Source organism: Pezoporus flaviventris, unplaced genomic scaffold (genome assembly GCF_033815535.1).
Source record: "Pezoporus flaviventris isolate CSIRO_AGI_PZ_B2104156 unplaced genomic scaffold, CSIRO_AGI_Pfla_v1 ptg000045l, whole genome shotgun sequence".
NCBI lineage: Eukaryota > Metazoa > Chordata > Aves > Psittaciformes > Psittacidae > Pezoporus > Pezoporus flaviventris.
This window is the reverse complement of record NW_026892593.1, coordinates 17,764,832-17,786,012: the sequence shown is the minus strand read 5'-3', so window position 1 is coordinate 17,786,012 and position 21,181 is coordinate 17,764,832. Positions and strand designations below refer to the sequence as shown.

The 21,181-nt window shown below is 36.0% G+C and overlaps 1 protein-coding gene across 6 annotated transcripts in view; it reads right to left on the bottom strand.

Annotated features, from left to right (window-relative positions):
• Positions 1-21,181, bottom strand: part of GRM8 (glutamate metabotropic receptor 8) — a 356,522-nt gene that overhangs the window by 22,996 nt on the left and 312,345 nt on the right. For all 6 annotated transcript variants that reach the window (XM_061467549.1, XM_061467545.1, XM_061467546.1 and 3 more), the window contains one exon: positions 17,571-18,506. In XM_061467549.1, the coding sequence (XP_061323533.1) occupies positions 17,571-18,506 (936 nt within the window). The remainder of the gene's footprint in view (positions 1-17,570; positions 18,507-21,181) is intronic.

Sequence of the window (21,181 nt, the reverse complement as noted above, 5' to 3'; positions counted from 1 at the left end):
ATCTACATGAATAGCAAACAGAATAAACATGGTGCAATAAGATGTATGCTTTTATTTTATTCATTATTTGGCTTTCTGACTGCATAAATAATCTATCCTGGAGTAGTAACAGTCCAGTCAAATTTAGCACACCATTGTTTTTATGCAGTAGTGGATTGTGTAAATTGTGTTTGTGACAGGTTATAATACTATGAGGAAGTATTTTGGATGGATGAAACATGGATGGAAGTGACCCATGACAACTTTAACTAAAATATATTATTGTTGCAACGCAACCAATAAACCTGTCATATTCCATCTATTGAACTTCAGTAAGAGACAAAACAATATATAGTGCATGATAAAACAAGCATGAAAAGGCAAGCCCTGCTATTTACCAGCGACACAAATCCTCTATCAGCCAAAGTGATCCTAACCACTGTCTCCCTGCTGAGCCTTTTAGAATAAACCCTTAGCTCAGGTCACTTTATTTCTCTGTGTCCTACCTTGTAACCTCTTTTGCCTTTATCTCTGAAAGCATTTTGAAATTTTTATTACCTGACAGGATGCCTACATCCCTGACATAGTATCCTGCCTTCACTGCCTGCTCTGATTGGATGACCTAATTTTTGCCAACAGGAGTACTGAATGAAATAATTATTAATGCCCTGAGACTATTCAGGTGAAGGCTAAGAGTACTTCAGAAGGATATAATAGGAGACAGTAAGTATGGGAACATTTAGGGCATTAAAAACCTTCCCTTCCCCACAGCCTCTTCTCCCACCACCCCCAACAACTTTTTTTTTAAATTATTTTTGTATGAGGTTTATTTTTGGCTGTAAATATAAACTCCAGAATTTATATTAGCTATGTTCCTTCCTTCTGAAGGCAAAAAGGAGAGTGAAACTGAAATCAGATGCAGTGTTAGTAAAATTAGTAAGTTTCACATATCCTTCTCCTTGCCATTTTCTTACCAATTATTTGCTATTTCTGCCACCATTCTCAATCTTCCTTTACAAGTGCTGCTCACCCAGATGACTGGTTGCTCCTGGCTTTCACTCCTTGGATAAGTCCAAGGCATGTTTCAGGGTTCTATGAAGTTTCCATGGGCATTTGCCCTCAAATGATGAGCATATCATATTGTACGATACTGCTGAGGAAAGAGGTGGTATACAGTCTTTCTCTTCACAAGTAATTTTTCTGTTGCTCAAACAATGCATACAAACCACTTGATTTTCCTCATTTGGTGTTGTTTGGCATGTGTTTTGCTTGAAAAATTCAGATATTTTTAAGTAATCTTCTTTTGTTATCCATAGCACTGATAGCCTTCCTGCACTTCCATTAAAACTCAAAATTTACAAAAAGGTAGGTATACCAAAGAGGAGTTGAAAGCCCATTTAGTCTCCATGCATATGCCCCAAGCCAAACCACAGCTTTTGTAGATATAACAGAAATGTAAGAAAACAGGGAGAACTGCTTCCTGAGCCTCAAGTCAAATTGCATAACAGAATCATAAATATATTATTTCCCTGTTTACTCAGCTCTAAACCTGACACTTAACAAGACGCGTTTAGCCACATGAGACAGCAAATTGCATCTTCTCACTCATCCACATTCACACTCTGTCTCTTGCATTTGATTTGTGCCAGATTAGCAGAAGAGAGAGGGATGAGGCTAAATTGTTCCTCTCTGTGCAGAGGGAATGCAGAGGTCTCCCAACAGCAAGAGGCTTTCCTTACCATATGTGCTACTTCATCTTGGCCCAGCAGGGTAGGAAAATGAATGTGAGGGTTTTCAACACAACACACGTTATGTAAGCATTAGCTGCAGTGCTTTGCTCAATTTTTGCTTTCAGCAGCTTATTCACATGCCTTTCACAGAGAGTGGCTAAACTCAAAAGTTAGAAAAGATTTAGTATGTGTGGCAAGATCTATGAAATTCAAGTTAAACTGTTACATGAAGGTGAAATTCAGGTTAATACTTTACATATAATCTTGATGTAGCTCAGTAAGCAGGGCTGTGGTTTTATGCACATGCAGCATACTTAGTCATCAGTTCCTATACAGTCCAAAATCAGCTTTGCTATTCTCAGTGCTGATAAAACAATGGACTAATTTAAGACAACAGACTTACTTGCGACAAAGTGGCAAGCTGAATAACAATACATTCTAGCTAATTGTTTCAGAAGGTCTCTAGGTAGGGATTTTGAACACCACAAGAGATTCTCCAAGCAGGTTCTGCTGCCATAGTGAAATTGGTAGGGATTGTTAGTGTGTCCTGCAGAAAAGATAATGCATGACAGCCTTTTGTAAATAGCTAAAGATAGGGGATGCTTTGTACAAAGTTCAAGATAATAATGGGAAGAGTTCATGCATTTGATGGAGAGATGAACTCAGCAAAGAACAGTTCAGGGGCTGTCATCCAAACCAGTTGAAAACGCCATTGTAAGGACCAAGACAGACCATTTTGCTTGAGAGATATCAGTTATCCACATGAGTATTACCCTATGCAATGTATTTCAGCAGATTTGGGGAAAATTTTTAGCAAGCATTCTGTCTGTGAATGTTTGCAACACATGAACCATACAGACCAGAAGGACATTTTCTTTCATGATAGACTATAATTTTGTAATCTCAATTGCCAACATATGCATCCACCCCCACCCACCCCACCCCCAAGAAACAGCATTACAGATACAGCATTTAAGGTTGTTTCTTTAAATTATGGATTTTCATGTCTATACAGTTTTCGCCAGGTTGCATGATGGCCAGCTTCCAATTAAGCACAGGTGAAGTCATACCCATCTTTCTTTCCTGCCTTCCTCATATAGATTACTGTTCCCCATTACAAGGGTATATATAGTATTGATACCACAAGCGCTGAGATGAGGAAATTGCTGTAGTTTTGCTGCTAGTTGTGAAGTCAATGCAACTCAACCGATGCCTTTGAAATCAGATGTTGTGCACTGCCTTCTGGAGAAAATTGGACAGATAGTCAGACAGTGTGATGCATTTTACCCTTACAACCTCAAGGAAAATCAAGCTGTACCATTAGCAGATCATGAAGCTAATAAATCTTACCTCTGCAATTATGAGTAAACAATATTCTCCTTTAATACTATTTTTATAAGTGTGTAAACAGAGAGTTTCTTAGAACAGTGGAGATCTAAGGGAATCCATAATTTAAAATGTTATAGGTATGGCATAGCTATGCCTATGCTAATATATCTCTGTATCACTCCATTCTTAAAAAGCAAAATCTAGTTCGTAAGTGGATGAAAATATCTTTCATATTTTATGATCACAAAGCATATAGCAATCAAGTGCTGGAAAAGTCTTTGTTCCTAATGTATTGACAGAGTTGATTCAGATATTTTGCACCTATAGAACAGATTTAAGGCCTTCTTCCAAAGTTTAAGACCCTAATTAATAACATATTGTATCAGATAATTTTTATCACTTATAAACAGACTCAAATACTGAAACAGGAATATTCAGCTGTGTCCACAGCAAAGGAATGTACCCATTCTATTTGTGGGTTTATGTTTTAGGCTGTTAATACTTTATAACTGATCCCAGAAACAATGCGCCGTCACACCCCACACACCCTTACACTCCCAGACCCCTCTCCCCTGGAAAGGAAGCTACTCTATGTCCACTTTTATTTTCACTGCTATTCAATAAAAGGAAAATGAAATTCAGAGAAACCAAGGTTAAACTAACTACGCACGCCTGCATAATTACTAAGCTAAATACATGTGCTCCTTTGTTTAAGGATTATAAAGCTCTATATGGACATTCTGAAAACTATTATTTACAATCTTGGAAAACAGTAAAGATCTTGGTGACACTGGTTAACTGACTGAAGGAAGTGTGAATATAAAAGCTTTCATTTGCTCCAATTAACCAAACATTGAAATCAATTTAAACAAAGCAATAAAGGCAAACTATATCCCAGGAACATTTTGAATCTCAATATTACAGCAGAAGAGTGATGCTATGCTATCACAAACCTCTTTAAAGTTTCAATTGTGTATCTTGGTGTACTTTAAAATCACAACTGTTTCCTTTCTTCCCAGTGAAAACCTTTCAAGTTAATAGTCATTTGAAGTTTTTCTTTTCCTGTGAGTATCACCAGTGCCTTTTTGGGGGTGAAAAGTATCCTGACTTTCATTTATTAAAAAACTCTGTGACTGCAGCAGTCAGGCTTTTCTGAATGTATGGGTAATAAAACTGGGAATTTACCTTAATGCTCCTCCTCTGCCAATGAAGTATTCTTCCAGTGTTCATCCAGAACATCATATTTTTGCCACCAGAGTTCTTCCACCATTTTCACACATTTATCATTTTCCTTTCTTGTCAATACCAAAAAGTCAGAGATAAATCATAGCTACAGTCTATTTTTAAGTTATAGGTTCTTAAAGGATCTGCTAATAAAAACTGGATTGTAAATGGGCAGATTATATGTGTGAAAATATGATTGACTGAAACAGTGTGGGGGATAAAATACCAAAAAACTTATCACAGCAAAGTAACACAGAATATCAGAGACATGCAAAGACATTATCATGTCTTCTGGAAGTCATATCAAACCACATGCCTTCTGATAATCAAAAGAGGAAAAACCTGAAATCCTCTTTAACGCTAATTCTTTCATGTAAAAGGCATCCCATTTCCTCTGAGAAGGAATTCATCAAACACAGTAATGTTCTCTATAACAAGCAAAATCTACAGGGCTGATTCTTACGGGTAGTAAAAGTTGAAAAACTGACATAGCTAAGACATTTATTAAAATTTTTCTGTTATGAGTGTAAGGATTTCATTTACTTATTCTTATTTTTAATTCATAGGTAATTACTATTAGCACATATTTTAGCACATATAAAATACTAGCTTCTGTGCTACAGTAACATTCATTTTTATATTTGAAAGTTTCTATACATTGTCTGTTCAGACACTCAATGTTTGCTAAATACTGTGCTGGAAAATGTGAAAACATAACAGACAAGTCATTGACAGGTGTTTGGTTTTACTATCTTTTTTTTCGCAAGGAATGACTGACCAGGTCTCTCACATAGAGCTGCAAGAAAATAACTAAGGAACAAAATTCAAAAGTCTAAACATCATGAAAGTTTTTAAAGAGTTCAACAAAAATGCCATATAAAGGTAAACTAATAAGGAGGAAAAACTGATGACAAAATCCCCTCACCCAGTTCTATATAATTCTGCTGAACTGCTACTGCTGAACCCAGGACAACTACAAATAGCTACATTGTTTTGTTTGGGGTTTTTTAATGTGGTATAAAATGAAAACTACTTTGTTTTCTAAATGTTTAAGAATTTAGAAGTTGCCAGATTAAGTTAGAAGTGTGAGCCGTGTGGTCAAATATCCTGTTTTAGAGCATGGCCAAAGCAGGGTGCTTTAGAGACCTAGCTGCAAGGAAATGTACTCTCATGAAGTTCTTATCGTCATAATTAATCATTAAAGACTGTATTAAACCCTTAACTGTGATATTTTATCCCCTTACAAAATTGTTTCAAGCATTAGCAAATGCAACTATAGAGTATTGATATCCTTATCATCTAATTGCTTTTGTATAGTGTTAGATTCTTGGTTTCTGACAGTGTGTAGACTTATGTTATTGGGTGCTTTAGGACCTACCTCTACACTTCTGTGGATGCATAAAACACCATAGTGGTGGGTATTGGCACTCAGTTTAGCTTCTCATTCCTCTGCTTTCTGGTGCTTTGTATATTATAAAAGTGAAACACATAACTCTTGGATAAACAGATTCCTACAGCAGTAGAAACCCTACTACTCTCATGACAGCTGAGGATTTATTCTGTATTTTTATGTTCAGGTACGTATGGGCTTTTGATCATGCAGCTGTATCTAACTGTTTGGGAATGTAGGCAACGATCAGGCAGAGTTGTGGGCCTTGGCTGTCAGTGTATTTGGGGAGTACTGCACTGAATTCTGCATGGACTCACCAATAAAAAAGTCTATTTTCATAGTTTATAAAGTCACTTACAGGTTCAAGGATAAGGATAATTTCAGTGAAGGTATCCTGAGATATCCTTTACCTTCTGGGAAAGAAGCTATGCATTTTTTCTATGTAAGTCATCAGTATCCATTTGCAAATAATTGTAGCTGAAGGCTGTGTTACCCCTAAAGCTACTGTAGAATACTGTGTACAGCACTGCCATGAAGGAAGAGTGTAGGACAGTAAATTTAAATCAATGATATATTTTTTTTTAATCTGTTTTGGCAAATAAGCCATAATTTATAAAAAATGGTTTGGATTGAACTAAATGCATTTATTTTTGGTTCACTCATATTAAAAACAAAGCCAAAAATGTACACCATTTTTAATTAATGAATATTTTCTTTATCGAATTGTATATTTTCTTTTCAGACACTTGAAAGAAAGGAAAATCAAATCAGAGATATCAGGGAGAGAACAGATGGTGTCATCCTTTTACCTCATAAATGTTAGATTTTGGTTTATCTCATAACTGTTCTTGGCTCGTATTACCAGAATAGTAGCTTCATAACCTTGCTACAGAGCATCCTGTAACTATATTTTGCCATACCTTCTAATGGAACTTTTTTATATGAATGAAAAGTTAAAGATTCACTGAAACTAGAATCACAGTTTTTCCTTCTTAATTGGCCTCTTGGTAGTAGGCTCCTTGTCACAATTAGCTCCTTTACAAAGTATCATTCTCAAAGACAATGCTCAGGAGTACTTCAAGGATAAAAACAACAATCACTTCCAAAGGCAGTATAGACAAAGTTTCAACAAATATGCCTCTCTCTATTTTCTACAGTTCTATCCCAGCAGGAAATAAATTCTCATATTCTACATGCTCTCATGGTAAAGGACCCATACTACATTATCCAATACTCCTACACATAATTTCCCATCTACTGAAAGCTAGTTTCTCTCCACCTGAATACTCAAAGCAGAACACATATAAAAAAGTAATTCATTAGTAAAACTTTCTCTCTGTATACAGTACTAGAAGACCTCTCATGACAGTCATTAGCTAGTCATTCATTCTCATTACACAGGAAAAAATTCCAAGAAGTTTTTTGAAGCAGAATATCTTGGGCTTAGTCAAATGTTAGACTTTATCATGTTCAAACTGCCATCTCCTTTTCTGAAGTTTCTTTGCAGCCTGTTTTACAGAACTGCTCCCTGAACAGAATCAACCCACTATTCATTAAAACATTTCCTCATTATTTGTCCTGTGTCTGTGAAATGACTGCATCTCCTAGTAGATACCTCTTTATTCACCTGAAATAAGCAGACATGGCATCTGAAACTGTAGACAAGGAGATTTTTAATAGTCTGTCACAAGGGGTGCCTTGTGTAAGAAGAAACAGAACAACAAGACCCATCTTTGAAAATTACATGTATTCTAGTTTCCTTAATGTTCTTTGACAAATCTAGGCAATTTGAGATTTTAGGAAGAACAGAAGGTTTTCCTTTTTTATCTCTTTTTTAACACGGATATTATTCACACCCTTTAATTCCATTGTGAGTAAAATGTAGTTATCATCTGAATATGAAAACATGTACACTTAAATGGCTTCAGGAAAAAGCATGTGATTCTTCAAGATAAGTGAAAGAGGCCTTGGTTAAGGAAAATTAGAGAGAGAAATGAATTGTGAATGTATTAAGAAAGTGGTTTCCACAGGCAGTAAATAAGGCATAGAACATGAGGCCTCTGTGAAATATCCTTCACCCAAGTGAGTGGCTTTGTAGGAGGAAGAGAGTATTGTTTATAAGAGATGAAAAGCTAGAATAAAAAAGAAGACACTCACCAAGAAAATAAGCACACTGTTGCTCTGAAACAAACCACTGCCGGCTAACCTGACAAGTTAGATCTAAGTTTCTTGGTTACACTGTGTCATTTTAAACAGCATGGTAGTGCTAACTGCAGTAAAAATAGGTCTTTGAATTGTCTCTAAGGCACTACATGCACTGGAGAGGTGCCCATGGTTTCATTTGGCAACCATAGGGGTCTAGTCTTCTGTCAATGTGTGTACACAACTTTAACATGAAGAGGAATGTGTGTGTTCATCCATGGCCAAAAAGGCATACAGAGTTTGTGTTAGTATTTGGATTACACAGTTAAAATCAGGCTTAACCCTTATTTTGTAGATAAAAGGTCTAGCATATTTTTGCAAAAGCTTTTACCTCAGTCATGCATAGGATAGAGAAATTCTTAGTTAGGCTTATAATCAAACCATGCTCTGCAAGGTACTAGTACGTTCTGTAAGAGGAAACTGACAGCACTTAAAAATCTCTTTGTTGCAATTAAAAATAAACAAATCTATCCAGAGCAGATCTTGAGCTGACTGCCAGTGTTTTGAAATACAAAGAACTTCTTTTTAGCAGACAAGTGTAGAAATCACATTAACTACTATCATACAGAAGAAGCCTGTTCAACTGCTGTTTTGCTATTTCCTCATATATTCTGGTGATCTTGAGAGAAAATGGGTATAGGCAAATACTAAAGTGCTTGATTGTGACACTAAAATGCTTGGCTCTGAACCACATTCTCACGAAAGTGCAGCTGAAGCAATGCCAGCTGATAGTGCTTCACACTAGCCCACAGTCTAGCATGAAACCCACCCAAGTACCATGCAGAGCTACACAGGTACAAAGACAAGGGTCAAAAAAGGAAGCAGTAAGAAATGAGATCTGCTTGTCACATCCACCCCTGCCTAGGAGCCAGGAGGTAGCACACCACATATTTATCTTGCCTATATCTATGTCTCCTTCATGCCTATAAAATGCTAGTGTAGCAGTAAAGCAATTCATGTTTAAGGACATAATGTATTTAGCATTTTTCCTTCTTTGGATGTTTAGAAAACCAGACCTGCCTGCAGTGTATTTTTATACCATTTTCCTGTTGTGCAAGAGAATTTAAACACACATCAGGGTGTTTATTAAAACTACACAAAAAGACAGGATAGTCAGCTCAAGATAAATCCCAAGTCTTTTATTTTAGGTAAACAATGAAAAATACAGTGTCAAATTCCCCAGTTATATTCTTAACACAGATGTGCAAAATTCTAACACAGGTTCCTTCAGAAAAGCTTCTAGCATTTTGGAAAATAGATGGGATGCATAGAGGAAAGATTAAAGGAAGAATTAACAGCAGTTGTGGCACTGACATCAAGGTTTCTTTACATCATTGCAAAAATCTCATTCACTTGATTGTGGCTTTGTGTGAACCTTTCAGAAATAAAACACTAAACAAAGAAACTAGAACTTTGGTAGACTGAGAATACTGGATGTAGTCAGATGGAAAGAAAGTGTTCGTATACAGGAGTCAGAGCAAAATTTTGCTATATTTAAGAATGACAGTAACAAAAATTGGTAACAAAAAGCCAATGTCAGTGAGGAGAGGAGAAAGAGACATAGGGGTAAGTGCAGAGTATAAGTTACATGGGAAAGAACTAGGATTTTGGATATCATGGAAGAAAAATGGCACTGGTTGGAATGACTGTTCTATCTTGGACAAATTACAAAGTAAACAAGCAGGGAAACAAGAGAGGATATAAACAAAAAAAAAGAGGATGTTGAAAAGGACAAAGGTTGTGGCTTTGATGGTGGCTAGAAACAAAGAAATTGCAAGCCTTATTGACAAGGCAAATAATGCAGAGGGAATAGCAGAGAAATTTCAAACTTGGCAATCTGGAAGCCTTATGGGGATACGTGATCTTTGTGGATCAATACAATTTTATGCAGTGTGATGGCTCAAAGGGATAGAAGGTGACGTGTTCTGGAGGAAGCTGTTTCAGACTGTACCATAATTTGCATTGTATGTGTAGGACTTTTCCTCAAGCACCATTTCAGTAGATCAGCTCCTAAGGAAAACATATGGTGCAAACAATTCCCTTACAGAGACTGTCTGAAAAGCAGTTTGGGGATTTGGGACCAATTTCTGCATCATGCCACACTGGTTTTCTTGTGCCTCTTTGATGACTAGATTAGGAGATAGATGCTTTGCCTGCTGTGAACTCTTCTGCTGTACCTCACTCAATTACAAGTGCTAGCTTACTAGAAAAGACACTTGCAATATGTCCTGTGTTCCTCAGTTTGAGATCATTGCAATTGAACTCTGTCTTATAAGAACTTTCTCGCTTCTTTTCTAATCTCCTTCTGACCTTGCTGTTTTGTAAGTGGGAAATGTGCAGTACTTGTGCCATTTGTGCAGTATCTGTGCCATTTGAATGACATTCATAATATTTGAGAATACCTGCTGTTATTCCATCTGAGTTCAGTGGAGTTTAAAAAAAAGACAATGAAGTCCTGTGCCTTACTTCCCTCCATTGTTCCACCGTTCTTATTGTATTGTATTAGACAGGTGGATGTTTTCTGTAAAACACAGATTTATGCAGGTGCTGTGTCATCAGTTCTTATCAGTGAGCCTGACATCACTTTAATCTCACCCATACATTTCAAAACATCGGGTAAACGTTTATGACCTTGATAATCAGCATGAAAGCAATCATTTGACTGTTCTACTAAGGTCAAGTTTCTGGTAAAGTGGCTGATTATGAAATCACTCTCCAGTCTAGAAAGCACCTCTTTAGGAAGAGAAAAATTCAAACTGTATATACATATCAAAAATGAGTGTTGAAAGTTATGGAGATCATAATTAATCTATTTCTAGCTAAATTACTAGGAAAAAGTTACTGCTGCTTTTAAATTCTGACCCTCTTGGCGCAGGTTGTATGGATCTTTGTTGACTTTTTATCCCTGGTTAAAAAACCTTCATGTAAACTGAAAGCAAAATAAGCTTTCAAAAATAGATGCATATGACTAATTAAAGTATAGAAGGTGGTCATACAAGTATTTAAATTATTGCTTCTGCAGGACCTTCTAAACTAATTACTATGGTTTCAGGCAAGAGCTTACAGTTACATAAAATGAAGCATTTGCACACACACACATGCATATTCAGTGTTAACAATCTAATTAAAGATTGATTCCCATAATAGTTTTGTTTTTAAGAGTAAGTATAAAGCTCATGAGTCTGTGTGAAATCAGACTTCCATCATTTTCTGGTTCCTGGATATTTCCATCTTTATAACATATGAATTTAGCATTCACTGTTCCTTATATGAAATTTTAAACTTATATTTATCAAGTCTATTAAAAATTTAATGGGCTTATATCTAATTAATTTTTTGAACTGGATCTTGGTTTTAGTGGATGTCCAAATTATTGGCATATTATCAGCTACAGAATCTATGGCAATACTTAAATATCAGAATGGTCACAAGGGATTGAGACACACATCAACATACTGTGCTTTACATAACTCTTTAGTTAAGTCACCATAATTGTCCTTGAAAATGTCTAAAGGAAATATAAGGTAATGTAGCTTTGTTTAGGTACTGATCGTGAGTCAAGTTCAAGATGTGGCATGTGATGAGCTTGTACACACATTGTTATTCAGGCTCAGCCTATGCACAGCAATTTACCAGGCCACAGAATTTTATCATCTTTGTAAGATCAAAATCTTGATGGTGTTATGAAACCTATGAAAAACTGAAATAATTTTAGTAGGAGAGAAGAAAGATAAGAAGCTGAATAACCACTCAAAACTAAGTTAAAGCCTTTTTAATTTTCTTCTATCTTTCATACATGCGTTTACTTGTTTTCAGTAAGGTAAAAGTACCGTTAAAGCTATGAAAAAGGTCATTTTTGTACTGCTTCCAACTTGCAGGAGCTAGTAGGTACAAGAAGTTTCACAAGATAATCCCAGCAGGATTTCCAACCCAATTTCTAAACAGTATTTTATTTAAAGATTTTCCATTTTACATAGCAAGGCTAAAAGTATAAAAGGTAGTTGCAATTAACTTTCTATTATATCTATAGATATATTTTTCCCCCATTATGTGGGTTTATTATATCATTCTTAGCTGAGAAAAAAAAATAAAACATCCCTCTCCCTGTATGTTTAGAAATATATTCAATTTTTCAGTGATAAATTTGCTTGAAGATATTTTCTATACAGCTTGTTTTACTGCTAGTTTTGCTTTATCCAAATTAAAGCAGCCCTTCAAATGCCCCAGGAACCCAAGAATTTATAAAGAGCAATGGCTGAATGGAATGAGGTGCTGTTAGGCCACAGAGCAGCACTGGAGCTACTTACTGAAAGATTCATTGGTCAGTAACACAGCTGACCAGATTTCAGAAAGGAAAACCAGAATGAGCTTGTAGGCACATAAACTTCTGTGACTATGAGATTTTTATTAGGCATCTGAGTCGAAAACTTGCTACATATACCTTCAGTTTGAAAGCTGAATTATGGATTGTATTGACAAAATAAGATGCAGGAGCTGCATTTGTCTCAATCCATTTTTTTAATAAGGTCCCATGACACAGCATTTTATGTGCATCCTCTTGAATTTCCAAGTCCATTCTTGTCACGTACAGAGAGTTTTGCAATTGTTCAAAAGAAACATGCTTGTTTTTAATGAACTGTTAAACTGCCTGTGGTCCTTTTCAGATTCAGTGTAGCTGAGCACCAGTTGTCAGTGCTTGACCATCAGGCATTAAGCAGTTGAGGGCATGACTAAACTGTAAAATGCATTATCTATTTTTACTTCTTATACAAGATCATCAGCAACTTGGATGCTGTCCTGTACATAATAGTGACATAAAGAAGCATATCTCACAGTTACATTTGTAGACTAAACACATTGTGAAAGTTTATAGCATCTTAATACTAAAGACCAATCTCTTTCAAAGGTCATCTAATACAACTGGAAGGATTTCTCTTTAACTGCACTTGTTGAAGACAACCAAGTTTTTGATACTGAACAAATCAGAGGGAAAACATCAAAAATTTTGTGACGGGAATCTGATTTCTAGAAATGCAGTAGATAAGGTTTCTTTTGTTTTGGGGGGCTTTTGGGTTGTTTTTTTTTTTTTTTTACAGAATATCTCTGTGAAACATTTGTGGTCTTTCACAAACTGCCCTCTATGATTACTGATTATTCTTTTCTAAAGTAGATGAAGATGACAGTTATTTAGCTATCTGTGCTTCACAAAATTGTTTCTGCATCTCAGTTAGAATTAATTATCACAGAAACCAGCAAGTGACAAGAAAGGTCTATTTAAAGTTCTGTAGCACACATTCCTTCTTCATACACTTGTTACCCAATTCTCTGATATTCCCCAGGATGGAGTAGGAAGCACGTAAGAGACAAATTTATTTTTTCTGGCAGCTTCTTCCTGTCTTTGGGTAAGAAGCCATCATTCATCATGGGTGCTGAAGCAAACATGTCAGACAAGCAAAACATTGGTGTTTTCCATTATGTGACAGATGCACATCTCTTCGATGTACACAATTAGGTACACCAGCTCAGTGTTCATATTGGAACAGACATGCAACCACAAAGAAAACAATGTAGTATACAACCTTCAGGTGCACGCATGAGCATCTCACTGAACTGAAAAAAAAAAAAAGCTTTATATTTTATTAAATAATCCACTTATTTCTTAGAGAAGCTTGCATTCTCTCTCTTCCTAATACCTCCTAATAAACTTCTAATTAAAATCAGTGCTCAGTGTACATACATAAAATGCTAGTGGCTTAATTAATGTAAAAATAAACAGAAATGAAATTAAAACCTAAAGACTGTAGGCGTATCTTAAAGCAATAAAGATGAGTCTTTAAAATTATGTATGCATTAGCTTTGCACAAAGTCCTTCACTCAGTAAGAGCACATGCTGAAGCTTGGGTACACACTAGGTCGAATAACAAAAAGTCTAAGCAGGGCCTAGAATTTCAAAAAGCAGCTGTATTCAGCACTCCGCAAGATTTCGTTGAGTGGGTAGCACAGTCTGAAAGAAATTTTCCCCTTAACTTTCACACACTAAGCAGGCAGGTCACACTTACAGTTCATGAGCAGGCCTCATGAGAGGGATGACTTCTCTTGAGTCCATAGGGGTTTCAGCAAATCTTTGCAGATGCATTTCACCTCAAAACAATTTGAAATAGCTTGGGAGGCTTGTCTCCTTTTCCCATAATCATTCACTTCTGGAGCAAAACAGCTAAATAAGGGAGCAGATGACTACCCCACAAAGAATGCTATGATCCTAAATTATCAAAACAGGCCTGAAAAGCATCTAAATGAACAGAGCTCAGACTTTTTTTGCACAGGAAACTGACTTGATTGGCAACAGCAATCACTTTTGACTTCTTAGTTAATCTAATGCATGAATAATTATACCATGGTATATTTTTATTTCTAAAAAAGTCAGTGCTCAGCCTGAAAATCGATATGTTTTGATAAATGTTTTTAAAAATGCAAGCTTGGCATTTAAAGTCAGTTCAGATATTTTTCAGTTTAAGAAAGCGGGAACACTTTAAAAGTCATGAAATTAACCTCTTTCAATATCAAAACTGCTCTGCTTTTGAAATTCAGTTTAAACTTAGGTAGAAAAGGTTGAAACTGAAAAACAGTTTTCTAAATGTCCACAATATTTTAAATGACACAATCCATCTTTTGTGGCTTATTTATCAGTTAATGAAAGTATTCCTTAGCTTCACTTGTTATTCTAGTGAGAACAGGAAAGCTTTTCCTAAGAAACAACTTTTGGAATAGGTTCCCACAATGTGACTTTTGAAAGAAAAGAGGATTTCTACATTTAACTGGTTTCTCATTAGTGGTACCTTTTGCAGTTTAACCAGCTACACTGGAGGAGTACAACCACTCCTTTGTCCTCTTGCACCAGCTCATAGAAGGCTGGGGAGGGAAAAAGAAATTTGTGGGGCTCCTGCAACAATTACTTGTTCAGATGGGTGGACCCAGCAATGTCCATGACCTGCGCTGAGCTGAGTGTCTTCACCAGCTGGAGGGAAACATGCTGCTTTAGAAATAAGCAAAGACTGAGCAGCTTCCCTCAGAGAGGGAAAAGGAGTAGAGGAAGATTAAGCAAAAAATTGCATTTCAGTTGTACTCCTGTTCATGTCTTTTTTTCCACTCTGCTTCTACAGCAGAATAAGAGTCTTACTTTCTGCTAAGGATTAGGTCACAAATCCTAGGCAATTATTCAAGTTAGAAAGAGTTTAGCTCCTGAAATATTTACTTTTGGAAAAATATAAAATGAGAAAATACAGTGCAAAACTTCTCCTTTCTTAAAATACAATTTCCAGTGAGAGGCAGGGATATTTCTTCAAAACATAAAGTTTTAACTACTCGTTATTCAAACAGAAGTGTGTCTCAAGGTAGTAGCTAAATGAACTGCTAGCTGGAAAAACACCTTTCATAACGAATGTTATGTTAAATTTTATCACTCTCAACATTTCAAAAAAGCAAACACTGATTTTTAATAGTACTTTAAGTTACCCAGCTTGTTTCCCCATTCTCTCTGAACAAACTTAAGCCATTAAAAAACAAACAAACAAACAAACAAAACAACAAAAAACCTCAGGACTCTAAAATCAGCTGAAAAGTGAGTAAGCACCTAACAAAAGTCTGTTTATCTTCTAATTCTTTAACCTTTATAAAAATTCATAATACTGAATTTCAAATAAGAATCTATAATGTATTTGTTTGGTTTTAAAATGCTTCTTTTAGTGTTATGCATTAACTGAGAAACCTACAAGCAACTGAGTTTATTCAGAGAACATATATATGTGTGCAATGAGATATTACATTTTTTGTCCTATTCAGACAAGCAATTTAATTGTATGAATACGTAAACTATTATGATGATATCTGTAAGGCTGTGTGGAAACGTTTTTATCTGCAGCAAAAAGTAGAAGTAGAAGCACTGAGAAAAGAATTATCTAAATTATGGAGCTACTTATTAGCATAGTAATTTGTTTTTTTCCTTCTGAAAGTTGTCAGATGAAGAATAACAAGCAATTTAGGAAAAAAAGGCAACAAGTTAATGTTATAAGCTGTGTGATTTAGTATAATTTGTCTGTTCAGTCTTGGGTTTCATAAAAGACATGCAAAAGAAGAGTTCATTAATCTTGTCTTTAGAGGTCAAAACCAGTTTATCCTTTACTACAAGCTAAGGTGAATCAATGCTGTAAGTTAAAACTCACTGTATAGTTGCTAGTCAAGTAATATTCTCTGTGTTTCAGTACTCAGAAATACATTTCTTTTGTTATAGGTACGTGCCATAAAACTAACTGGCTAAAGCTGTTAAAACCAAAAGTACTACATATTTATATATAATGGTATTTTCCTGACTTAAGCTTACACAAACAAAAAGGTCAGAATTTAAATAAAATTAACCTAAATATCTTTTCCCGTATCAAACAGCATCATTTTTTTTCTTTATTTACTGTATCTATGGTATTCCATTACCTTGGTTCATCATTTCCTCTGACTTAATTCAACAGGCTATGGAAATCAAGCCTGATCCAGTTCACCAAGCCTGCTTACTTCAATTTTTAGTCAGGAATATGTTTTTCTGCCGCACTCTCTCTGCTGTACAATTCCTCTGCTTGAATTAGCAGGTATTTCATCAAGCTATCCAGACATGTTCTTTTATTCTGCAGGCAAGAGTGCCCTCTAAACCAAAGACAGGTCAAAAACTTTGCACATTATAAGTGGACATATGTTGACTTTTCCAATTAAATAGTGTATTTTAAAATATTTTTTAGAACACATGCTAGAAGAAAAGAGAGTTTATGTAAAAACTGATGATACTAATTTCTTTTTTTTAATGTTTTCCAATGTCCAGATTAGCAGTTTTGAAGATTGATGCTAGTATTACTGCTCTTTCCTTCCTAACTTGTAATTTTCACTGCCAACAACTGGATAAAATCTCACACAGTCAGCATTTACCTTGGCCTTCCCATTAGAACTGGGAGAAGGAGAGTTAAATGTTGATGTGTTTTGTACTGCTAGCCATGACTGATATAGCAAAGATCCTTGCCAACTGAATAAGGAATAACATTTAATTTCTCATTAAAATATCAGGAAAACGTTTTCTTTTGCTCTGAGACAACAATTAGTCAATTATGTTTTATATGATTCCATCATACACTTCATTAATTTCTCCAATTTTTATTCTTTTTTTTAAGTTTGTTTTTTTTATTTTTTTTTTCCTTGTTTGTTTTTTTTTTTTGAAGTTGTACGTGTCAAACAGTGAGAAAAGTAATTCTTTTCATTCTGCACAGGTATTCTTCTTCATTATTTTTGACAAATGTAGGTTGATCCTCTCAGACTTAGAATGTAACTATCTCTATCAGATCTGTGGATGATAAAGATTTATAGTGCTTCATGTAACAGGCTAGAGCATCACTGAAGGGTAATAATAAACATTAGCAGAAACAGTCATTTAAAGATATATTGAGAAAATTTCAACATTATTATTCCAGCCACGCCAAAAATCACATTCAGTTTCTTGTGTTAATATATGAGGAACCTACCTTTTGAGAGATGTATTTTACTTTCTGTAAATTCTGAGTTTGTTTGCAATTATCATTCAGAATTATTAATGTGTAAGAGTGAAAATATTGTAGTGCTTTAAGTATTGCAAGATGAGCTTAGAAAAAGGCTAGCATTTGATGTGTAAACTTATCATAACTTACCTTCTCTGCTGATTGGGCTGTACCAAAAAAGATTGGAATAAAAGCTAACCAAATTATGCAGGTTGTGTACATAGTAAATCCAATGGGTTTTGCTTCGTTGAAGGTCTCTGGAACCCCTCTCGTTTTAATTGCATAAACAGTGCATGTGACCATCAAGAGAATACTGTATCCAAGGGAACAAATGAGAGAGAGATCTGAAATGTCACATTTGAGAACTCCCCTGGCATTTTCCGGTTCAAGTGTCCTCTGCTCTCCGTAGTCTACAATGGTATGTGGTGGATCAATAGCAAACCAGATGAAGACTCCAATAAGCTGCACGGATATGAGGCTGAAAGTGATCACCAGCTGGGAAGCTGGACTAATAAATTTGGGAGCTGTGACAGATTTTTTTCCTTGTTCAAATATTCTGTGTATCCTGTTTGTTTTGGTAAGCAAGGCAGCATAGCTGAAACACATGCCAAGTCCTAAAAAGATCCTTCGAAATGAGCAGACCACTGTATCAGGAGACGCAATCATTAAAAAAGTAATAGAGTAACACAGAAAAATCCCAGTCAAGAGCACATAACTGAGCTCCCGCCCAGAGGCCCTGACGATCGGTGTGTCGTTGTACCGGACAAATGTCACAATCACGAAGGTGGTGGCAATTATACCAAGAATAGCTATGAAGACGGGCACAATGGCCCAAGGAGAATGCCACTCCAGTTTGATTATCGGGATAAGCTGGCAATCCGTACGGTTGGCATTTGGTCTTTTATTAATGGGGCATAGTTCACAGTTGAATTCATCCACTTGGTAATGGTACCCCTCACAGCGTTCACAGTGCCAGCAGCAGGGTACCCCCTTCACGGTTTTCTTTCTTTCCCCAGCCTTACAGGGCAGGCTGCAGACAGATGCTGGATGAGTGTGTTCTTTATTAGCCCACTGCATGTCTTCTACCTGTGGGTATAAAAAAATTAATGAACCTTCTATTTTTCCCCCATTTATAATATCCTAATCCTGGCCACAGGTTTGTCATAAATCACTACATGCTGACAGTACAAATACAGTTTACCATAATAAGAAACCTGTTTCTTTCCCTATTATTGACTTTATAAAAGTGTTAAATGATTGTGTCCAATAAATCATTCATGCCGGAGGCTTGATGAGTGTCATTAGTTTCTATTTACTTTACTGCTGACCAAATTGACATCTGTAAAAATATTTATTGACTCCAGGCTAGTTTAAAAACAAAAAGGCCTGTACACAGTGCTTCAGAAGTTAATTGCATGCAAATATAAATACCAGTAGTTCTCAAACATTTAGTTACAAGATAAGGCTACCTGAGTTTCAGAGAAGTTTCTGGTACAGTAAAAACATATATTAAAATCTCTTTGCATCAGATCTGGCAGAGCAAAGAGTGCCTGAAAAGAGATTCATGATGCCACCTCTTCCATAAACATGGACAGTTAATACTTTTCCACTTTCCAAGTCTTGAAATGCAAAAGTGTTCCGTTTACATTTCTAGAAGGTAAAAATTAGTATGTACTGCTTTGTGAATAATAATGGAAAAAGGCATCATAGCTTTCAATCCTCCCTATTTAAAAACAATCCTCTTGTAGTATAGAACAGATGCACACAATGCAATCTTGTTTTTGAGATACCAATTTCTCCACAGCAGTGCATTAACAAAACATAGTTTTCATCCACTTATCTATTCTCCAGATAAAATTTGAAAAGGAAACTCATGGATATAAAGCACCTTTTGCTTAAAATTATCACTCATTTTGGTTACAGCTCCCCTTAGCCCACCCTTAGTAAAATCACGTTCTACCAGGGGTCATACTGAGGGAATCAGAGCAGTGTGTGTGCAGAAAAGAGCTACTTGCAGGCACCAGAATCACTCTGCATTGCTTCAGTGCTTCACCTTTCACTCCTTTGTTAGGTGGTAAGCACTCAAGGACAAAGGACTTGCCTTGTTCTTGCCTGTTAAGTACTTAGCAATTTTGATTCATTTGGAAGCTTTATTCAAAACTGAAACAGCAACAAAACTTCAAGCTTCAGGAATGTTTTCGTTTCTTACTGGAGGAGGACAGAATGAGGACAGCTTATCAAGGGGGATAATTTTGGCTTTAACAGTTTATTTTTCCAGCCATTTTCAACCGATTGAGACAAAATCACAATGTAACATTGCCAGCTTCATTTGCTTTCCTCAGAGAGCCAGAGAACCGGTTACAGCTCCATGCTACGGTGAATAAAGCAGCAACAAGCAGTCAAGCCCTCTGTCAACCCTTCTGCACAAAAGTGTAGGACTTTGCTGTTGTTAGCCACTCAGAGGGGCAAACGAGAGACCACACAATAACAAGGAGACAAGAAACTTGCTAATAACATCAGCTCTGTAAATTCCCAATCACTCAAGGACCTCAATGGGGTTTGGATTGGTCCTGAACCTAAACGAATTAACCATATCAAGGACTGCAATAATTATGCAAAACGCAGCATCTGGTAACCATCTGAAAGGAAATAATTAGCTTCCTATAAATAATAGGATAAATAGATAAATAAAATAACCCAGTTGCATTAAACAGCTTTGATAGAGCACTAGCAGAGCACTTGACACCTCTGTTACAATCTCCTGGTTTTACTGACTGTAATTCTTAAAGCCTGCATCACCCATACTGTGTCACGTGCTAGACAAGGGAGAAAACATGATGAAATCAGTGTTGTAGCAAACACATATTCTCCTTCATAGTGTTGTTAGGAGAATAAATACATTAAAACTTGTGATTTAGTCGGATACTACGATAATAGGGGCAACAGAAGGCTATGGTCATTAATCCAGATCTGTGTATAAGATTAGGATGAGTCAAAAAGGTACAGTACTGCATATTTGCCACATTACAGAACACAGTACAGAATCACCAGGAGAGTACACAACACCTGATCCAGCATAAACTTAGAATGGCATGGACAGCAATATCTAATCTGGCAGAAAGCCTGACAAGGTAAACCTAAGGTGTCCAATTTTTTAACATATTTGAACTAGCAAAGCAAGTTTATACCAGATCAGCACTTAATGCCATGAGGCTACAGTGCTTCTTATCTGGCATTAAGAATCCTAAAGCCACATTCACTGTATCATGAATCCACATCTTACCTAGTTGCACAGGATTCCTTTGCGTCTTTAAGAGTTTTTATGTTCATAAAAGGAAAAAAAATGTCCTTTCATAGTATAGTTACTTATGATTTCACATACTTTTGTCTTGATGGTGCTTTAATTGACTAAAAACATGCTTAAAAACCCTTCCTGGTTGGCAGTACATTGGAGTCCCTCAGGTTATGCATTCCTGTGGCAACAACTGATAATAAATTCCTGTTTCTGAAGGTCTCTGGTAAAGATTCATATTATGTTTTTCACTCTAGTATATCTGACACATAAAGTACACAAGGTATAATTTCCAGCATAACAATGCAGTGTTCTGAATGTTGTAAAACTTGTAGGATAAACAAGCTTGAGTCTTCGGTTTGGGTTTATTTTTTTGGTGTTGTTTTTCTATTTGTTTGTTTGGTAGGGTTTTTTTTTAATTATGAGTATAAGCACTATTTGCAATGGAACGATTCAAGCAAGAATTGGC